This window comes from Etheostoma cragini, chromosome 6 (assembly GCF_013103735.1).
Source record: "Etheostoma cragini isolate CJK2018 chromosome 6, CSU_Ecrag_1.0, whole genome shotgun sequence".
Classification (NCBI taxonomy): Eukaryota; Metazoa; Chordata; class Actinopteri; order Perciformes; family Percidae; genus Etheostoma; species Etheostoma cragini.
The window spans coordinates 8,296,405-8,317,212 of NC_048412.1; the positions used below are offsets into that span (position 1 = coordinate 8,296,405).

The window sequence follows — 20,808 nt, forward strand, 5'->3', positions numbered from 1 at the left end:
TACAATTTCTTTGAAGAATTTTGACATTTACTCATTTTTCTAAAGGCACTGCTATTATTTCGAACACAACTGTATGTAATAAATAAATCAGAAATAACCAATAAATACAGAAACAAATATATACAAAATTGCTGTTTAGCATAAGAAAAAGGAGACTGAATGAGATGAATGCAGAATGCAAAAAATATAGTTCATGCAATGGGCAGATACTGTAGATCTCTATTTAAAGAGCATATCTGCTAATCCCATCAGATTATACCTGACCAACTTCACAAAATCCCCCAATTAATAGTCTTACATTTTGTCACAGGAGCCCATCTTTCCTAAAAACCAAACCCCTGTGAGTCGCATAGTAAAATCAGACTCATTCATGGAGTCTTCACCTAATGCATAGTCTCAAACAGAGGGTCGGGTGGGGGTACAGCCTCAACATGGCTGTGACTCCTCATCTAGAGAAGGAGCTGACAATGGGAATTTAAAATACAACATATCTGCATATTTTAAGCCCGTTATCATTTGCATCTAATTGAGATCATCTTAAACTGTACATTACCCCCAGACTACAGATGCTATGGGTGCACCACTCTAACGTTGCCGGTTGTAGCTGGCTGCTGCACGTATTCCGATGTGACTACTTGTACATGCATATTGATTTTCAAAACTAGGTTTGAGTCTGGAGTCCCACAAGCAGTTGGTATGTTTAGGTCTAAATACCTGGACAGCAGGCTCCACAGGCATCATTGTCCCAGATACAGTAGATCTGAGGTAGATGTTTGTGCGCTACACTTGTATGTATTAGTGTTTAGTAGCTGGTACTGCCAGCTCTTTAACTGAAGCAACAGAGAATTTTGTGCCAATTTTTTAATCTGTAAACCTGTTAGAGCAATTCTAATAGTCAGCGTGGAAAAGCCACTGAAACAGCATTTTATACCCAACACATCCTCATACTTCAACAACATAATTTCATACACAACACATCCTCATACCTCAGTGACATCATTTCATACACAACACATCCTCCCACCTTAACGACGTTATAGATCAACTGTTCTATTTACTGCTGCAAGGTGGCGGTTTAACCATGTGACCGTTCATTTTAACGCAACGTAGCAGTTTTAAAGCAGTTTAAAACGTTGTTAAGTATTACTAGTTTAGGGAACAAAAATCCTTAGGGTTAGTAAAACATCAGGGTTTGGGTTAAAATCAGTCACATAAAACCACTAAAATTGTTGTTGTTGTTGTATTACTGCAGTACACTCTGTGTACACACTTTTTATTAGTACTCACACACAGGCCTGAAATACACACACATGACAGATGTCAGAGTGAGTGGGCTGCCAGCTGAACCAGCGCCCTGAGCGGTCGGGGGGTACGGTGCCTTGCTCCAGAGCACCTGGCAGTGCCCAGGAGGTGAACTGGCATCTTTCCAGCCACCAATCCACGCTCCCAACTTTTTGGGATTTGAACCAGTGACCCTCCGGTTCCCAACCCAACTCCCTATGGACTGAGCTACTGCCACCCCAAGTAGTGCAGTAATTTCCCCATTGGGGATTAATAAACAAATTATCTAATTATCTTATCTTATCTTATTGTGACGGACTAATGCTGTTTTTACATACTATGCTATCATACTAAAACAAGTTCTACTACTAATAGTGTGGCATTCATTCATCCTACAATACATATGTAATCAGTTAAGTTGCATCATACCAACAATATCAGATACAGTACCTAACAGTGTGTCTGAATGTCAATAAAGGGCCATTGTCATCTCAGTATGACAGTCTATCTCTTGTGTATACTGTATGACACAAGTTCAGCTCATAATTGCTGCTTGATACCATATTTACAGTGGCGCTCCCTCTGATCCTTTCATACCACTGTCTGGCCATCTTGAACCGTAGGTTCTTTTCTTTTCTTATGCAACAGTTATTCTGGATGCCTATATTTGTTTTTCTGTATTTAGTGTGTATTCCATATTCCTGTTTAATATGTTTGTGTGTTTATGGATAGACCTTTCACCATGGCAAATTCCACATAAGTTTACTTATTGTGGCAATAAAACCTTTTTTTGATTCCGATGTAATCTCAATACACACAGATACATATTCATACAAACACATGCAAGTTAACCTGAAGACTCTTTCTGTCTTTGTGAGTGTGTGTGTCTAGGATTGAGTTGTCCCCATTTTTAGTATCCTATCCTGCAGTCTTTTGAGTCGCGGCTGGGCACAGTGTGTTGTGTAAAGCCGGTCCACTGGTGCGATGTGGAGAAAATGACAGTGTTCGTAATCCTCTGTCTGTCCCTTATTTCTTGTGTAACCGACCTGATGCTTCTCTAGCGTTGCCAGATTGGCTGGCTTAATGGCTGTTTTTGCTGCCTGGCTGATACAGGTAACTCCCATTGGAAGTGTCTGAGCTCTCTGGGGAAAAACTGCGTAAACATGACTGCGTGATGCAACATTCGCTTTCTCCTGTATAACCCTTGGCTGCTCCTCTGAATTAAGAGTTCAACGTTAGGGCGAGTGCAGAGTGGAGTTGCTATTCTGTGACGTCATGCACAATTTTGAAAAGGAATTAAATGCTTTTACACAAATAATCTATAATCTACATTAAATTAGACGTCTCCAACTTTCATTCTTTTCAAAATGCATTTATTAGTATAAACATAAACTATTTCCAGTGCTAAGAGTGGGTTTTTGAAATAGTACAGACATTGTTGCATCATGTACACAAACTGCATTCAAATAATGGAAAACACATATCTCCTGTTAGTCAGAATATATAGAGCTGGAGAGTGAGGCAGGGCTCACAGCCAGCCTGCGTTGTACTCTACAGTTTGTCCTCAATATGCGGGTCAGTCCCAGACTCCCCATTAGTAATTGATTATTGGTGTCTAATACAGAGCAACTACACAGGCTTGGTACTATACTGTAGCCTACATGTCATAAGGGTAATTTACCCAATATGATATGTTACTGTAGTGTCTCCAAAAGCCTATGGAGGAAACTTGCCTTTGTTTAAATTAAAAGAAAAAGTTGTCACTTGACAGCAATTTGTTACCATCAATATCCCCCATCACATTGTGTAGCTCATTACCAGACAGACTGTCATTCATGCCAGTGTATGTATTTTTTGTATTAATTGTAACTTCCCCTTGCGGGATTAATAAAGTATATATTATTATTATTATTAGGTGTGCTGCATGCTGCCAGATGTCAATCTGATAAATCCACTAACTAAATTGAGAAAGTAAGTGGTGCAGGGCGAGGAATGCTGCTTGTGTACCAACAAGATGCTGTCATCTGGTTTTCTTAAGCCCATCTGCACCACAAGGGAAAGTAAACTATGGGATGGTTGTTGCATAATTGAGCTTTTAATCCAACACCTTATTTTTGCTGTATTTACATTACATATATTACAGGATGACAATTTGCAAGTATGCCATTTATGTAGGTGTGTTGGTTGTTTGGCAATTTCTTCAAAGAGGCATTTCACACCCCAGCAGATGTCATTTCTAGTAGCTGCCTTTATGAAACTGGCATTTCCAGTCAAACCTCAGCCATTAAAGACATTATGGCGATTCTTTGTTTTTTTACTGGTGATTAGGCACGACGGTTGGAACTGCCAACTCTTTAGTGGGAGATTTCTTAGATTTTGAATGGTTTTTTAAAGTGAAACATCTGTCAAAAGTCAAAAACTCACCGTTTCCCTCACACACCTACACACAAACCTGACGCACATGCACGCGCACGCGCACACACATTGCACCTATTGTTGCACACTGTACAGTGTGGGTTGATTGGTGGTGGTGGTGGTGGTGGGGGGGGGGGTTAGTGTGTAACTATACTAGCAGATTGTAATAGGACTATTGGATGAATGTTGAGAAAGTGGATCCTGGCCAATTTCCTGTGCTGTGGTTGCACTGCAAATAATATCTGTCATAATAAGCCACGTATTTTGGTATTGAGTGATTCAATCATGCTTCCGCAAAGAAAGCGTGAGAAAACACCAGACGGAGTCTAATAACCACACAACACACATTTGTTATCCGTCCCCATCTTTTCATCAGACAGTGGTGATCAATAGTCCCGGGAAAAAAAAAAACTACTCCTGTATGATGAACATTTTCTGCAGTGTGCAGCCCACAGCCTGCATTTCTCTCTCTTGTTTTGCTCTCTGTCTGCCTAGATCTCTCACATCGCCCTCTCAGTCAGCTCCCATTATCCCAATCTATCTCCTGCCGTGACTTTACATCACTATTTACCACTTATCTTCCCTCCCTCTCATTATTTGCTCTGCCTTTTCTACTCTCCTTGACATACATCTATCTCCCTCTCTCTCTTCAGACACCGCCTTGTTTTCCTCAGTATTAGTTTAGAGTTTTTTTCCCCACTGGGTGGGTTAACAAGCCCGGCATGATTTCATCGATGGGAATCAGTCAGCCTGATAAGACGTGACCCAGATGGGATCTCCGGCTCTTTTTATACAGCCATCTATCAAGACCACGTAGCCAACATACTCGCTCTCATTCGGTAATGCCTGTCAGCCTTTGTATGACAGAAATGTGTCACGGAGCTTCAGTGCGCTCTCTAGAAAAACTCTGTGTCCCCTATAAAAGACTAAGAACGTTTGTTATTCTCATCTAGCAGCCCCAAGTTCCTGTGTGGTGCTTATTGTTTGTTTTTTATAATTATTTTTGGCTATGTAATCTTTGGCCAATGTTTCAGCTCACACACAAACAAAAAAACACTACTAGAATATCCCTGAAGGGTCTTATGATGGTCAATGATGTGTTTGTGTTAACTTATTGAACTTTTGTGGTATATTAATTACTTTCATATTCCTTTAATAATCACACGCATACTGAAAGTAGGACACCAGAGATGGCAAAAGTACTCACTTCCCGTACTCAAGTAGAAGTACAGATAATTGTGTTAAGAAATACTCTGGTAAAAGTAGAAGTACTGATTTAACTTCTTTACTAAAGTAAAAATAACAAAGCTTGTAAATTTACTTAAAGTATTACAAGCAAAAGTAGCTGTTACTAGAGAGCATGCTGAGAAACTACAGTGAATATGAAATAAAGGCTCTTTATTCTTTATATGCCATTACCTACATGTTAAATGGCTGTCTGCCAATAGTTCTAAAACATGGAGCCTATTTATTGTGACAGAGACTAGGACTCCAGGTTAATAAGATTCTGACCAAGTAGCCAGATATTAACTCAAGAGTGATTTTGTGAAAAGTCTGTGTATAATCCCATCCAATCCGATTCAATTTGGTATTGATGACGCAAAAATAATAACTAACTCCAATGAAATTATTTAATATTTAGTGAGGACTAGATTAGGACTTAATTTAAAGATGATTCTGGTTTCCAACCGGCCCCAGGTTTGTCTGTTAAAACTCGAACGGAGACAACTCTCTGTTGATGTTTTATTACAATTAAACATCAGAATAAACACGGGGGGAGGCAGCTCTGCTATGGTTGTGTGTGTGGTAATAAATGGAATAAATAACAATGTAAAGGCTACCATACATAATGCATAGGAATCATATACGCTAGTAAGCAATACCAATAAAACCACTATTAATCACATCTTAATAAGCAAGGACGTTCAACAATCGCCATTATATCCAATCAACAGCCAGGTGGAACCTAGGTAACAGGTGTAACCAAGCTAACAGGTGTAACCTAGGTAACAGGTGTAACCTAGCTAACAGGTGTAACCTAGCTAACAGTTGAAGAACACAAACAAGCTAACTTTTAAATTAAAAACTATAGACCAATACAACAACAGGCTGACAAAATCAGTTATATGACTTAAAGTTCTCAAAGACGCACACGATCTCAGCCGATATCCTCCTGACAGCTAGTGTCTTTTTCTTTTCTCTTACTTTTTTCTCTGTTTGCCGTGTTTGCCCACTCGCGGTGTGAGGCGCGTGTCCGCGCTATTCTCCTACATGTTCTTACAATCACACCTGATAGACAACCTTTAGTACAAAACTAAAATAACGAGCCAGTTTTGTAAAATGTAAGGAGTAGAAAGTACCAATATTCGTGTTAGAATGTAAGGAGTAAAAGTAAAAAGTCGCGTAAAATAAAGTACAAAATATCTGAAAAATCTACTTGAGTACATCTCTCTAGGACACAATATATAATGGAAGGGAAAAAGTTTTTTTGTGTTTATTTCAAAGAAAGAGTTCATTTGGGGAAATTATGAAAGATACCACTCTCATATCTGGATAGTAAACACAAAGCTATCACCAGCAGCTTGCTAGCTTAGCTTAGCATAAAGGTGGGAAACCGCTAGACTGGCTCTGTTCAAAGGAAACTCTATCCACTCGTTTGAAGCTCACTAATTAACTAATTGTGTTCAGCTCACCGGGAATTCCAGCTTGTCCTGTTGTTTCTCTCTTTTCTTCCGGGCAAGTCATTGAAGTTCTTGTTTTAAATGTTGACTTTTGTCTGATTGTCTGATGTAGTGTATATTAGTTCACATAGGTTTGAGGTTGTGTTCTATGGTAGTTTTATTTCATTAGGTATCATAATATTTAGCTTGTACTGTTTCTATGATAGTCCTATTAGGATTCATAGGGAATATAGGTATATATGTGTATGTACATGTCTATATGTCAATATGGTACCCAAAGATATTTTATAGCGTATGGGTCCAGTGTATTCTGCACAATAACACTTTTTTCCAGGGGATTCAATTGGTTTTTACCCACAGGTTACTTTGTTTGGAGCTGTGCTTCTTTATAATGTGTATGTGTTTTGTTGGCTTGTGTGTTTGTACTTTAAAGCAGTGTGAACTACCTCGCAACAACAACAACCGCCTGTTGGAGCCCACACTCTCTCTGTAGTAGAGCCATCAGGATATTTCTGTGGAAGCCCTCCTTCCCATCCTGCCTGCCTGCCGGTTTGTGTGTGTGTGTGTGTGTGTGTGTGCGTGCGTGTGTGTGTGTGCCTGTGTGTGTGCGTGTGTGTGCGCAGGCGGTAAGGAAGAGTCAAAGGCAGATCTGTTGCCCTGTGATGTTCTCATATCTCCTCTTGACAACTCTTACAGGATGTGTTATTCAGATTTTGCCTCAAGGTAAAGACAGGGTTTAAAACAAGGCGCACAGCAAGCAGCAAAAACAACAAACCACTTAAATGAATAGTCAGAGAGAATTCAAACAGACATAGTGTGTTCACGCACAGGAAAAAAGATAGCATAATTATAGCATGGACTTTGTTCCTAAAAACATGCATTGATGGTCCAATTTAGCTATTCAGGAATGAGATGACACCAAAACCCTTTTTTTTGGTTCTCCGGTAGAACACTGACCTGACAGCTCCAGGCTAACACATTTTGAATTCTGTGTCGAACAGCAAGTCACGTCAAGTTGAATTTGAGATAATGCTAGTGGAACAGCTCTGAAGCTGAATTGTGCATCTTAAAATCTACTACAGGTAATCTTGGTATCAGTGTTCTTTGTTCTGATATAAGGTTATAAGGTTCAAATCTATTTTTTCCTTGCAGCAGTAGCAGGTGCAGTGAGGGTAGAGCCCTTTTCTCATACGAACTCCAGACAATGTCAGTCGAATCAGGTCCGGACATTGTCCCGAATTGCCCTTTTGCACATGTGGCACACAACAGGTGATTGTCTTTGTCAGACGCAGACTTGCCTACTTGAAATACTTTGTCTGGTTTAGGTGAAGTCTTTCCGTTCCTTGAACTTGAATTCCTTGAATTCAAGTTCTCCTCCTTCATTTCAGCATCGGCCCATTACAACACCAAGTTCCCCAATGTTGCGTCTGCAGTGAAAATGTAATTGTATTTTTGGATGTTTTATTGTATTCCTGTATTCTTTCGGTTTCCCGCCAGTCACAAAATAGAAACGTCATCAACACGCCCACTCGCTCACTTTAAATTCTCCAGACAATGAAAGACACTATACATTCTATCCTAATAGGAATGTCATAGTCACAGTATAGGCACACATGGGCTAAGTTTGACATTACACACACTTTTGTTCAGGTCTGTTTAATGTGCGGTCCAACTGGACTTGTGCGTTCTCACATACAGCTCCCTGTTGAACTTGTAATGTCTACGTAAGTTCAGGGTGTAGGACTCAGGCTTCTTGCGTCAGTTTTGCCGTGTGAAATAACAACTGTCTGCGTTAGATTCTATTAGCTGTAGCTTATTAATGTTAATCTCAAGCTCTCTATCTGCATTCAGACCAAAGAGGCACATTTATACATAACAGTAATCATTTTGAAATGTCTGTCTTGCTGAAGAACACATATTGTGAAACTGGATCCATCCCACCGTGTGTTTGTGTGTGTGTGTGTGTGTGTGTGTGTGTGTGTGTGTGTGTGTGTAAACTCACTAACCACTGGGGCATCTTGCTGTAGAAAGCAACAAAATAAAATGATTACATCAGAAAGTGTGACAGTGTAAAAGACGGGTGGCCAGCTTTCAGGTCACCCGTCTAATTACACTTCAGAGAGACGGGTTTAGGTTCAGTTGCAGAGGTTGTTTTGGGCCGCAAACAGATGGAGGAGCGCTGAGGAATAGGAGGTAGTAAGGTAAGATAGATTAGATCATGTAATGATAGTTTAGTCTGCAGATCGCAGATCAGATCGGAGATCTCAATGTGTGTATGTATATGTGCGTGTGAGGAATGCTGCTGTGGTGCAGAAGGGAGGAGGGACTCTATGGACAGGAGCACCCAGGGGTTAACGAGCAGTGTGAGAAAAACAGGCAGAGTTTGAGAAGGGGGGGGGGAGACACACACACACACACACACACACACACACACACAAACACACGTCCACCAAGGAGTCCCAGAGGAATCTAAAGATGTCCGGGCTCATGAGAGCAGGCAGCTCTTCTCTTGTTGGCTTTAAACAGAGCTAAATATTAGCAGCAGGTATCAAGTAATAAACATTGCAATAAAGGATAATGAATGCAATTTTTCTGAATGTATTACCAACAGATTTTTACCCTAGTTCCTTTTTACTTTAAAGATCCAAAATAATGTTTCAAGAAAGTACGCAATAGTAGAAAGTCACACAGTGCAAGAGTCAGAGAGCAGCGTAGAGGTGCATACCAATCAATTTGAAAAAGAATCAGTCTAAACAGGTAGCTGTTTCCGTCAAATGTCCATAGTTTCCTAAAAAGTGTTTTGTTGGTGTTTAATGAGGTGTACTCTATACGGCTGGGTACCGTCCCTTTCTCCTCCAGACCCGTCCAGTAATCCCAATAGCATGGACCGGTCACCAAAATGTAACATGACAGTATTGACCCAAACACCTGCCACTTCCTACACACACATAAACAGAGACCCAGTGGACTCTTTTCTATCCAAAGGCCCTTCTCACGCAAATAGAGTGGGAAGGCAAGATCCCTTCTCAGCCTATTTATCAGAGTTGGGGATTGAGAAGGGACAGACAGCGTAGGCCCCCTCTATTGTTCTGGCTGGGTTTAAGGGATGGGGGGGGGTGGAGAGCGCATGGATGGAACTAGGGATAGGATGAGAATTGGAGACCCCAACAATGCTACTAAACCCCCCACTGTTCTTTCTGCTTATGAGCATGACCTGCTCTGACAGACCAGGGACAGACCCCTGTCTAGAGGGAATCTAGACCAAAACTCCAACCAAACTGCATCCACATTGGTTGTTGAGCAAACCTAAACCTCCTCCTAGATTAGCGGTACATTGGAGACAATTTTGTGTCAGGAGTCACATCAATCAAATTACAGCCAAACTATCAAACCTCATGATGTGATAAATTCTTGGGATTTTTCTTTTTTCTTTGTATACTTGGTGTTTTTGTCCACCCATAGTCAAAGAAAAATGACAAAAAGCACCAATGAGACAAACTACACCAGAATTAGTCATGTGCCAAAACTAGAGTCCCAGCTGGAGTTGAAATTCAGTCAAAATAAAGTGGAAATAGAGCCAAACCTGAGTCAGGCTTTATGAGCTGCCAGTCGAGACACTAAAGTCCAAATAGACCTAAATCATGGCTCATCCACTGCAAAACTGACGAAACACAAGCTGCACCACATCCATCTGCATGTAGTCTCTAAAGGACTGTCCTATCTAGCTTGCACGCACACACACACACACAAACACACACACACACACACGTGCATACATGGCCAGATGTGGTTATGTGGTTAGTATTTGAGCAATGTAAGTAAATCCTGGAATAAGCCCGTACATTTTAACAATGTTTTAATAACAATGAAGGAATAATTCCAACAGAAAAGTCTTTTGAAAATACATTCTAAAATAAGGTAAAAAACGATTTAGTTTTAATTACATAATTACGTGTACAGCATTCTTGAAAGTGTTGTTTCTGTAGTGTTTATAGTATATAGTTACCAGAATAAGAGGATTTCTTTTCTCAGCTTTCAACTGCAGACTCTTATCAATGGGATGGAACTGAATCACATTAGTTAACAGCAGTTGAAACAGAACGCTGTTTGTCAACCACAAAGTTTGAAAAAAGGTTTTTTTGTGCTCCACAGCTGACATGTTTGCCACCCTAAACATGTCCTAAAGCTCCAGTGTGTGTGTGTGGATGTGTTTGTGGTGTGTGTGTGCATCCAGCTCTGCTTTGCCCCTTCTCTCCTCATTGTGGAACTTGCAGCAGACCTCTTTGTCTACCGGTTTAGACGAGGGTGTGAGGTGAAGAGCAGTTTGTTCATAATGGATTATTGATTGGTCTGAGAATACACTGGCTCTGCACTGTGTTGTGTGTGTGTGTGTGTGTGTGTGTGTGTGTGTGAGACTCCATACCATCTCATCATCTGTCCTACTCTGAGCACTGAATGTCTCCACTTTATGAGAAACTGAACAAAGGATAGCAAGGTTTTCTGTAAAGTGCTCTCTGTATGTTATGCTCCATGAAGCAGTTTGTGTGTGTGTTTGTGTGTGTGTGTGTGTGTGTGTGTGTGTGTGTGTGTGTGTGAGCAGCTCTCTTTATGGGCCTTTAAGCTCTCAATGCTGCCTGTATGAAAGTGTTAAAAGCCCACAGTGTACAGCACATATAGACATTCAAAAGATGTGTGTTGACAACATTAAAAGCCCCCTCTGTCTTGCTTCTTGATTCCTCAGTTTCCCTTCATGTGTGTGTGTGTGTGTGTGTGTGTGTGTGTGTGTGTGTGTGTGGGTGGGTGTGTGTGTGTGTCTGTGTTGTGTGCGTGCTTGTGTCCATGTGCGTGTGTATGTATTTAAACAAGAGGCCCACTCTTTATTTCCCCCCGCTGTGTATTTTTTCGTAACCTTTAATGCTCGTCTCTGTGCTGCTGTGTGGGAGGGAAGCAGAGCCCATCACGGCTGAAGGATGTCCCGCACGAGGACGACCTACAGTCATTATCAGTGATAAGGTGACAGTGTGAGTGAGTTGGTGTGTTATGAAAGCCAATCTCCTGCACCCTTGGTTGCAGGAGATTGGTGAGATTTGTGTCATGGCTGCCTCTGAGATGATTGCAATGATAAAAGTGCTTCCTGGCTGGATGACAGTGTTTTCTATCACAGAGGAGCAAAACATTAAGGCTCTGCAACTTCTGCTGAAGCTTTGTTTGACTCTTTGTGAAAATGCTAATTAAATAGTAGACTGCAGTAGTTCTGCTTTGGAACCAAATAGGAATACTTTCTTTCATATTAGTGAACCAAATGTACTCTGCTAGCTGGATTTGTGGCCTCAACAGGGAAGCAATTGAGCGTACGGCAATTATGACAGACCACTTAGTCTAGAACTGGATTACTTTCCACCTAGACTTGTTGACAGGTATCGGGTTGTTTGACGTAGAGAGTCAGAAGGACCTCTTGTAAACATCAAGGCTTTCTGTAGAGCTGGACTGATAATTGTGTTTTTTCTTTTCACGGTGTCATGGTTATAGCGATATTAAACTGTTTTTTTTAAGTTACAATCCTGGCTTTGTGACAATACCAATGTGTGAAAAGAAGTAGAAAACAGAAACCCTTACAGCTGTGGCTGAAGTCGGTTCTCTGCCGCTCTGCACGCACAGTTTAACACTGTTTGTTTCAAGACCCTCTCCAGATGTGATCCTCACTAGTGTCAGGAACAGAAATAGCCAGGCTGCTCTGAAAAGGTTGCGTACGGATGGGAAAATAAGAGTGGATTACTTCTTCGTGCCTGACCTCGGCCACTACGGTTCAGCGTTCAGAGAGCAGAACAGCAGAGGTTGAGCATGCAAGAAAGGAGGGGGGGGGGCATTTGTTTTTGTTTGACACAGCAGTCATTATCAGCTGAGTATAGGCCACCACTCACTCCCAGTGACTCATGGTGGGGCAGCTTAAGGGTGAATCCCATTTCTCTGTCACCGCTCTCGGCCCTCGAGGGTTAGGGGTGAAAACATACTCCTATGAAACGGGACACCACTTGGTTAAACAAACTGCCAAGATGCCGTCGGCAAGTGTGTGTAAGTCGTTCGCGTGGGTTTTGACAACAGTGTCATGTGTATGTACATATTTTATATTTATTTTATGTTCACTTTGGTGGTGGTGGTGGTGCAGATGCAGATGTTCTCATCTGTGTAGGCTACTACTTAGGTCTAAATATGTTTATGCACACTGCATGGTGTGTTGTATATCTCTTTCAGTTATCACTGTTTTGAATGACATTGTGTTCAGAAACACTTTCTTTGTTATCAAAAAATGTCTTAGTTAAATTAAACATAACAGGCAAAAACATTAGATAAAAATATTTTATATTACAGAACCATTATCAACTATTAGAATAATAACTTACATGTCACACACATAAAAAGGCACTCAAATGTATAAAACTCAAAAAAGACACAAAACTACAGCTATTCTGATATCATAGCCAACAACAAAGAACAGGTGCATGAACAGGAATGAATTAAAACGGGTTACAATAATAGAGTATCAATACAATAAAGAATGGCTGCAACATGAACACATGACTCACTCCCATAGTTGTTTTGCGGCGTATTTTGATTTAAGAAACTTCTGCTCTTTTGAGCCCAAAAGCAGATCCGCTGTTGGGTTTCTCACGGCGTCCCTGTGTGATACAGGGCGGTAGATGTAAAGCACGTATGGATGTCTCCAAAGCATGTAGTGTTATGCACTGAAATCAAAGGAAATTCACTGCGAATGGAGTTTAGGTAAAACTGTAGACATGCACGGAGTCCATTCAAAGAAGAGAAATGCGGTACTGTTGTGCAAATCAGCAATGTAACGTTACCATTAGCACTAGCATTTGCATAGCATTTGTGTAGCAAGCAAGTGCTTGCGTGTCCAGGTTGGCTCAGTGGTAAAGCAGCCGCACATGCACTGAGAGGTTTATGCCTTGACACAGAGGTCCAGGGTTTGACTCCGAGCCGTGCTGATTTCCTGCATGTCTTCCCCCTCTCTCTCTCTCTCTCTCTCTCTCTCTCTCACCTTACTGTTAATTAAACAAAACTTGAAGGTGGAAAAGCCCCAAGAATGATCTTAAAAAATGATTGCAAATATATATGTAGAGGGCTATATAGAGCACAAGACTATTGTAATTCTTAAATCAATTATTTAAGCCAGAAATACTTACATTTAGGGGTCAATCTGGTTGCCATTGTTGCCGCAGTGTATTCTGGGTATCGTTTACTTTCAAGTAAGCTCACGGCTTTGCTTAAACTAAGGGGTATCTACCCCTCGATCAAAATAGGAACTAAGTGGAAGGGTTAAGATTGAGAAATGAGATTCAGCCAAAGTGTCCATTAATGGCATGTCTGATATCAGACCAATGACATTCCCCACTAGGGTTGGAAAGGTCTACTAGAAAAACATGAGCTTCCATCAGAATACAGCATTTGAACACACACTATCTCCAGTCTGTGTGGAGGATGTCAATGGCAGTCAAGGTTTACAAAGTGGACTTTTCTTGCTAGATTCAGGAAGACACTTTATCCATTTACTGCACTATGTTGTCCTTCAGCAGAGCTTTTCTCTTTTTTTGATGACTTTGATAATTGCTAATCTTGTGCGTCTCTCCTGGACAGTTTCTCCCTCTTTAAGCCAATTTTAAGGCCCCCTCCCCACACACTTTGCCTGTATGGCGAGGAGCCTGCATTGGTTCCCTTCTGGGGGCTAATCTCATTACATTTCAATTTGCACATACAACTGTCTGGTGGATGACAGGCTTACTGTTGAATAGTCTCAACCCGCCTGGCCCGCCTGGCCCTCCTGACCCCCAATCAGCATGGCCATTTAACAGGAAATAAGATTTTAATCCTTTGTTTTTAGCGCCAGTACTGGAAGCAACTACTAAGTATTGATGAGTAACATTAGGACGTGGAGACAGAGAGCAGATGGAACAGATGGAAGGGGAAACTACAGTGGATGGATAGACGGGGTTGGACAGCTTTGTGTTCCTTATTTTGCTGATTTATGTCCATTGTCACCCAATTGTGTTTCATGCCATGTGCTGGATGTAACTCCCCCACGCTTTGTTATTCCTCATTTAATTTATATGTCAAGCTGATAAATATGTTAATCTTTCCACCAAACCTACACATTTGAGGTTTTTGTACTTCATAAACAGTGTGATAATAAGTGGGCCTATCTCATGTAGCACACATATGCAAATAAATCTGTCCTATCAAACACTGCACCTGTGTGACTACAATGCTGTACTATACAACTATTCAATATGGTGTTATTGTATCTACTCAATGTGTAAAGTGTCTCGAGATAACTCTTGTTATGAATTGATACTATAAATAAATTGAATTGAGTTCAACTGAAAACTGTACACTGCTGTGCTGTTCCATGGGATGGCACAAGGGACATAGATTACAATGAACAATATTAATTCAATTTTATTTATAGTATCAAATCATATCAAACGTTATTTCAAGACATTTTACAGATAGAGTAGGTCTAGACCACACTCTATAGTTTACAAAGCCAAAACAATTCTAATAATTTCCCAAGAGCAAGCAACTAGTGCGACAGTGGTGAGGAAAAACTCCCTTTTAGGAAGAAACCTCAGACAGACCCGGGCTCTTGGTAGGCAGAGCCTTTTAATTACCCCGTAGGCAATGCAATACAAATTCTAATATGTGTAAAAACACGCAAGGAGCTCTGAGGCTGTACCTAGACACAGTAATGATTTGAACTAGATGTTAAAGTCAGCATGCTAACATGCTCGCAATAGAAGTTGTAACAGGAAAATGCTTAGCAGGCATATTGTTTACCATCTTCACCATCGTAGTTTAGCATGTTAGCATGCTATCATTTGCTAATTAGCACCAAACATAAAGTGCAGCTGAGGTTGATAGCTTGATGTCTTTAGTTTTGCAGGTGTTTTGAATTAAATCAAAGTTTGATACTTTGAAAGTTAGGAGATCATGTAATGTCTGTCCCAAATTTCAGGGCAATACGCCCACTAGTTTCACTCAAAACCATGACTGTAAACCTTGTTGTGACGTTAGAGAATAAGTCAGGGATGCATCCTTATATTCCTCCTGTGGGACCTATGATTTTTATGCCAATCCATTAAGTAGCCTAGACGGGGAAATATTTCACAGAAGTCAGGAGTTTACCAGAGTCCTCAGGTTTCATCCCCTGGGGAACATGAATGTATGGACAGTAGAAGATTGCATTGCAGTCCATCAAGGGGTTCAGTCTGGACCAAAGTGTTGGACCAACCGACCAACAGAACGTCACTGCCACGCATAGAGCCGCGAAGTTCTATGTAAAAGGTTAAGAGTTTATAAATGCAAGCAGAAATAGTTAGCCTCTATCCTTGTTTAGATTAACACTGATAAAACCTTGTAGGCCTATGTTATATTTAGACAGAAAAATGTCTGGATCTGAAAATTGTTTAACTTATTTACCTTTATTTAATCGGAAAGAGACTCATTGAGATCAAGAATCTTTTTTTGATGAAAAAATGTCCTGGCCAAGACAGGCAGCAGTTCAACCACACACACCTACAAACACAAAATACACAAAAACACTAAAAACATCACAACTGAAACAGCCAATACCTCAAAGTCCTCACCGCAATCCTAAACACATCAGGCAAAACATCTACAGCTAGATGTGGATGCCTCCAAGTCAATCAACATGCTCCTAAAAGCGACCAATGAGACCACGTTTCATGGATTTCTGTAACTTGTTCCATGTAGAGGGAGCAGCCAACTTAAACGCCTATTTCCCCAGCTCAGTTCTAACCTTTGGAACAGACAGAAGGAAAAGATCCTGGGAACGAAATATACATTTTTCTGACAAGCATTGTCAGCCACAGCTGCACCCGTGACTGGAACAGTACTGTACTACTAGTTAAGCACTGCAAAGGGAAGCATGGTGAACCATTGAGGGCGTTCTGAATTCAATAGTATAAATCATTCTAGATAGATAGGTGGCTCTGGCGCAGGGTAATCATTTTCAATGCGAGAGTTTAAGACATATGATTGTTCTTGTGCTAACTTCCCTCCTCCACCACCTTATCCTCTTATGATTATGATCAATTATCCACTTATAATTAGAGCCTGGCAGTAACTCAGCTTATGGGCCCTGGCACCTTATATAATAGCCTGTAATAATGCTGTCAGTCACATTTCATATAGTCCACACATTCAGGCACCAGCGCCTGCTAAAATTAATACTCCAGTAAAAAATGTTTCAGTTTAATCAACAGAGCTGCAAGAGAAAGAGCTCTTTTGTAATGATGTTATCGATGAGGCGAGAGGGAGAAAAGAATAAAGATGTGAATAACCTTCAGTGATTCCTGCGAGAAGATTGAGCCTTTGCAGCAAGAAATAATAAGAAAAGGTCATAATAATGAAAAGTGGTGAACACATGTTGGGTAGATGTTTAACATCATGCAATTGAATGCCTGTATTTAAATTACAGCAGGATTGGAAGGTTCTGAATGTCGAACTGAACAGTCGAGCAAACTAGCACATATACTGTTGATGAAAATATGCAAATGATTCAACCCATTGAAGAAAATGTTCAAGTATGAAACTCATCATCACTGTCTATGTTCTTCTCTTATCACTCTTTCTCTTTCTGTTTGACTCTCTCCCCGACCCCATTCAACTCCACTTTGAGAAATAGAGCAAAACAAACTGTCAGAAGAGCCACTTCCTGTTGTGTACCTAAGATCCCTGTCATGTGATCGTGTCAGTTGAGGTGGGTGTGCGTGAGGCCAGTATGGGGAGGGAATATGGTGGCACTGCTGATCTTGCTGATGTGAACACAGCCCACCGTCCTCCCCCCGCACCCTGATTGTGTAAAGTGTCGACTCAGCCAGTGTGGAGTCAGAGCCCCCGAGCCCTGCACGACTCACACACACCCACGACACACACTCAGCCACAGATGCATAGTGTATACTTTATGCATGATAATACCCCATTTACACTCAATTTATACATTTGAAAATCTTTATCAGGCAAATTCTAACTCATATAAGTTGGGGTAGGTCTTTCCGCTTGTTTTTGTACGCACATTTTATGTACTTCCTGGTAATTTAATAAAAGGGAAAAGAAAATTGAAAAAAAAAAAAAAAAAAGGATGAATATGTAATAATTGGTGCCATACTTGATCTCGATTATCAAACTCATTCATTTTGGATAGGGAGATTCTAAAAAACAATTTCACTTTTAATTTTACGTGGCTTGTACAGGATGTTGGAGTTTAAAATCTGAAAAAGTACACATGTACGTGTTTATAAAAATGTCATGGATTGTATTTTGTACTTTATTCCTGTTGGTGGTTTGCCTCATGATGATCACCAACCCCAGTTGCTTTTAATTCATAGCTACATTACTACACAGATATATGCAGATATACTTATGAGTATGAAACATACTGTAGATAGCTTAGCTGTGTATGCAAACAGTAACCTAATATGTCTGTAAACTGAAAGTGCCTTTGGAATTATTTTTGCTTTACTTACATGTTCTTTGTCTCTTTTCCCACCCTTCTTCCCACTTTGTCTCTTTCTTTTGTGTCTCTTTTTCAGGTGAATGATATGAAGTATATGCAGGCCGTGCTATAGAGACCTCACTGTCACATGATCTTGAATCTGCTAATGAGCTTGAAACTGAAGAGATTCAAGAGAAGCCAATAACAAGAAGAACAGCAGTGTGGCGGAATAACAAACCCGATGAACAGCCCTCTCAACATTTCTGTCCACTTTTACAAAATGATGACCAGGAATTGAGTGAAAATCTTCCCTTCATTTGGAAGAGACAAAGACATTGTTAAATCTAAATTTGCGACTTTTTTAGCCTGAAAAAAAACTCCATGTTACTTGTCTGAATAAATGTTAAATCTACATGTGTTGGTTTCTCTGGTGCCAATGGCCCCTATATAGTGTGAGCCAGTCATTCATTGACAGTGCTAGATGAAGATGGATACATGGTGTTGTATCCAGTAACTGGAGAGTGCTAAATGAGCTGCTGTGTAAGCAGCTTCATCTCTGGATGATTGAAGGCAGATTGCATTTTAACTGACCAACAAAGGCACACTAGACATCTCTCGATGTGCAACTGCAGATAGCAGTAGTTTCAGGTTGGATTGAGCTTGTGAAAGGCCAGGTAGACAGGGTAGTATAGTTAGTACAATGAATTCTAAAGGCAGCGTGGAGGTGATGGAGACCCGGACCCAAAGTCAGAAGGAGAAGCTGGCCGAAGACCCGATCAACATTGGCAACGAGGTTGAGGGCGAGGACAGCAAACTCCCCGGGGCTTACAACTGCAACGTTTGTGGACGCAGTTTCCCGTTCCTCAGCTCTTTGTCCCAGCATATGAGACGCCACACTGGTGTGCGCCCTTACAAATGTCCCTACTGTGACCACAGGGCCTCTCAGAAGGGCAACCTCAAAGTTCACATCCGCAGCCACAAACTGGGCACACTCTCTAGCCACCACTCCAATGAGGATGAAGAGGGTGGGGCCGAGGAGGAGGAGATGAGTGTTTCAGAGGGTCTCGACGGAGGTACGAGTCCAACTAAGAGCAGCTCCGCCTGTAACCGGATGATCAATGGAGACAGTGGTGAGGAGAGTCGGAGGAAAGTGCCTGGGAGGAGCATGAAAAGAGAGAAGCCTGTTACCGACCAGAGGCCTTACTGTTGCCGTCTGTGTGGCTACGAGGCCCATCGAGAAGACCAGCTCCTCAGTCATATTGAAAAGGTCCACATAACAGCAGATACAGAGGAGGAGACCACTGTTAAGGAAGAGCCTGTGCCCGAACCTGATGTGGTCCAACCCCAGAGTGATGGGACCTTCCCCTGTGAGACCTGTGGCCAGATTTTCACCCAGGCCTGGTTTCTAAAGTCCCACATGAAGAAACATGCAGGGATCCTTGACCACTGTTGTCGTATCTGTGGACGACGGTTCCGGGAAGCTTGGTTTCTCAAATCGCACATGAAAACACACAACAGCAGAGCCAGGTCAAAGTCAAAAGCAGAATCCACTGAACAACCGGCCACTATCAACGACGTAGCCCAGGATCCTGAAATTATCACTGGCTCTGCAACATCCATCTATCAAATGTGTTCCAAATGTGGGAACCTGTTCCATGACAAAGAGAGCCTGAGGGCCCATGACAAAATCCACAGTCCAAGTCATGGCAGGAAATCCCAGAACCAATGCAGACTCAGTGATGATGAGGACTCACCAGCTGCTAAGAGACGTTACCTGGACTACTTTAATCTCCAGCCTGTTGAGAAAAAGATCCTGGATGAAAAGGAGAGTGAGAAGAAGATGCTAGGTCAAAGAATCCCAGAGCTGGATCCAGTTTGCAGCTACCAGGCCTGGCAATTAGCTACTAAAGGAAGGGTTGTTGAGCCAGTGGAGGCGAGTTCCAAGGCCTCCTATGGGGGAGGTAGTGTGGGGGAGGAGTCCCTTGCCGGAACTGCTGTAGTTTTTGAGAAGGAAAGCAGCCGTTACGTCCTGCAAGGTCAAGAGAAACGCAGCTCAGGCCGACGCAGCAGCTCCGGATTGGGAAGCCATGCTTCTTCAGGGGACCGGACACCAGAGAGCCTCAGCGACTCGGAGTACCGGCCTTCGTCTCGCCAGGATCGACGGCGCCCATCTTCCTCAAAGTCTAACGAGTGCTTTGAGTGCGGGAAGGTGTTTCGCAGCCGTCACCAGATGATCGTCCACCAGCGGGTCCACAGTAAGCACGGAGGTAGGGCATCTGTGGGACACAATGAAAGAACTGCAAGAGACGACCAATGGGGGTCCACCAGTGATCCAGAGTCAGGCTCCCCCAGCCGACCCAGCACCCCGGGTTATGGAGACTCTCCACCAGCCTCCACCAATGGAGACCAGGCCTCAGAGAAGGGTACCGCGAAATCTGGAGAGATTGCAGGTTGGTCAAAAACTTCAGTCTTTTTTAATCCGTTTTTTTCTCGTACTTTGTTTAAAATGACCATCTATAATCAAAGTAACAATTTAAGGGCACTGAAGGATTTTTGGTAGGGAATCAGTCACATATTCAGCATAAACGCATTAATTGGAGGTCATAGCGTGGAAGATTCCTTTGTTGCTGTTTCGTTCATTGCTAATGAGCACCATTGTCAAGTCGGTATTCTGTTTGTCTTTTTAAGATACTGACTCAACTTCCTGTCATAAAACGAAATGAAAATGTAACTGCTATACAGGTAAATGAATGGTATACACACCAGTTCACTAATAGAAGCCTGCTCTGCAGGATTCTTAGTGGCAGAAATGACTGTAGCCCTTTACAAGCCTCCCACTCGAGGCCTCTGACTCTGTCACTCTGTAGTAAACATCTGTTGATGAAATGTGCTTTGTGTAGG

General features: G+C 41.7%; 1 protein-coding gene across 1 annotated transcript in view; it reads left to right on the top strand.

Annotated features, from left to right (window-relative positions):
- The window catches only part of LOC117946323 (zinc finger protein 516-like), a 43,832-nt gene that overhangs the window by 8,359 nt on the left and 14,665 nt on the right, over positions 1-20,808 (top strand). Inside the window, 1 exon segment of the mRNA XM_034874391.1 lies at positions 18,005-20,357. Coding sequence (XP_034730282.1) covers positions 18,608-20,357 — 1,750 coding nt within the window. The 5' untranslated portion in view covers positions 18,005-18,607.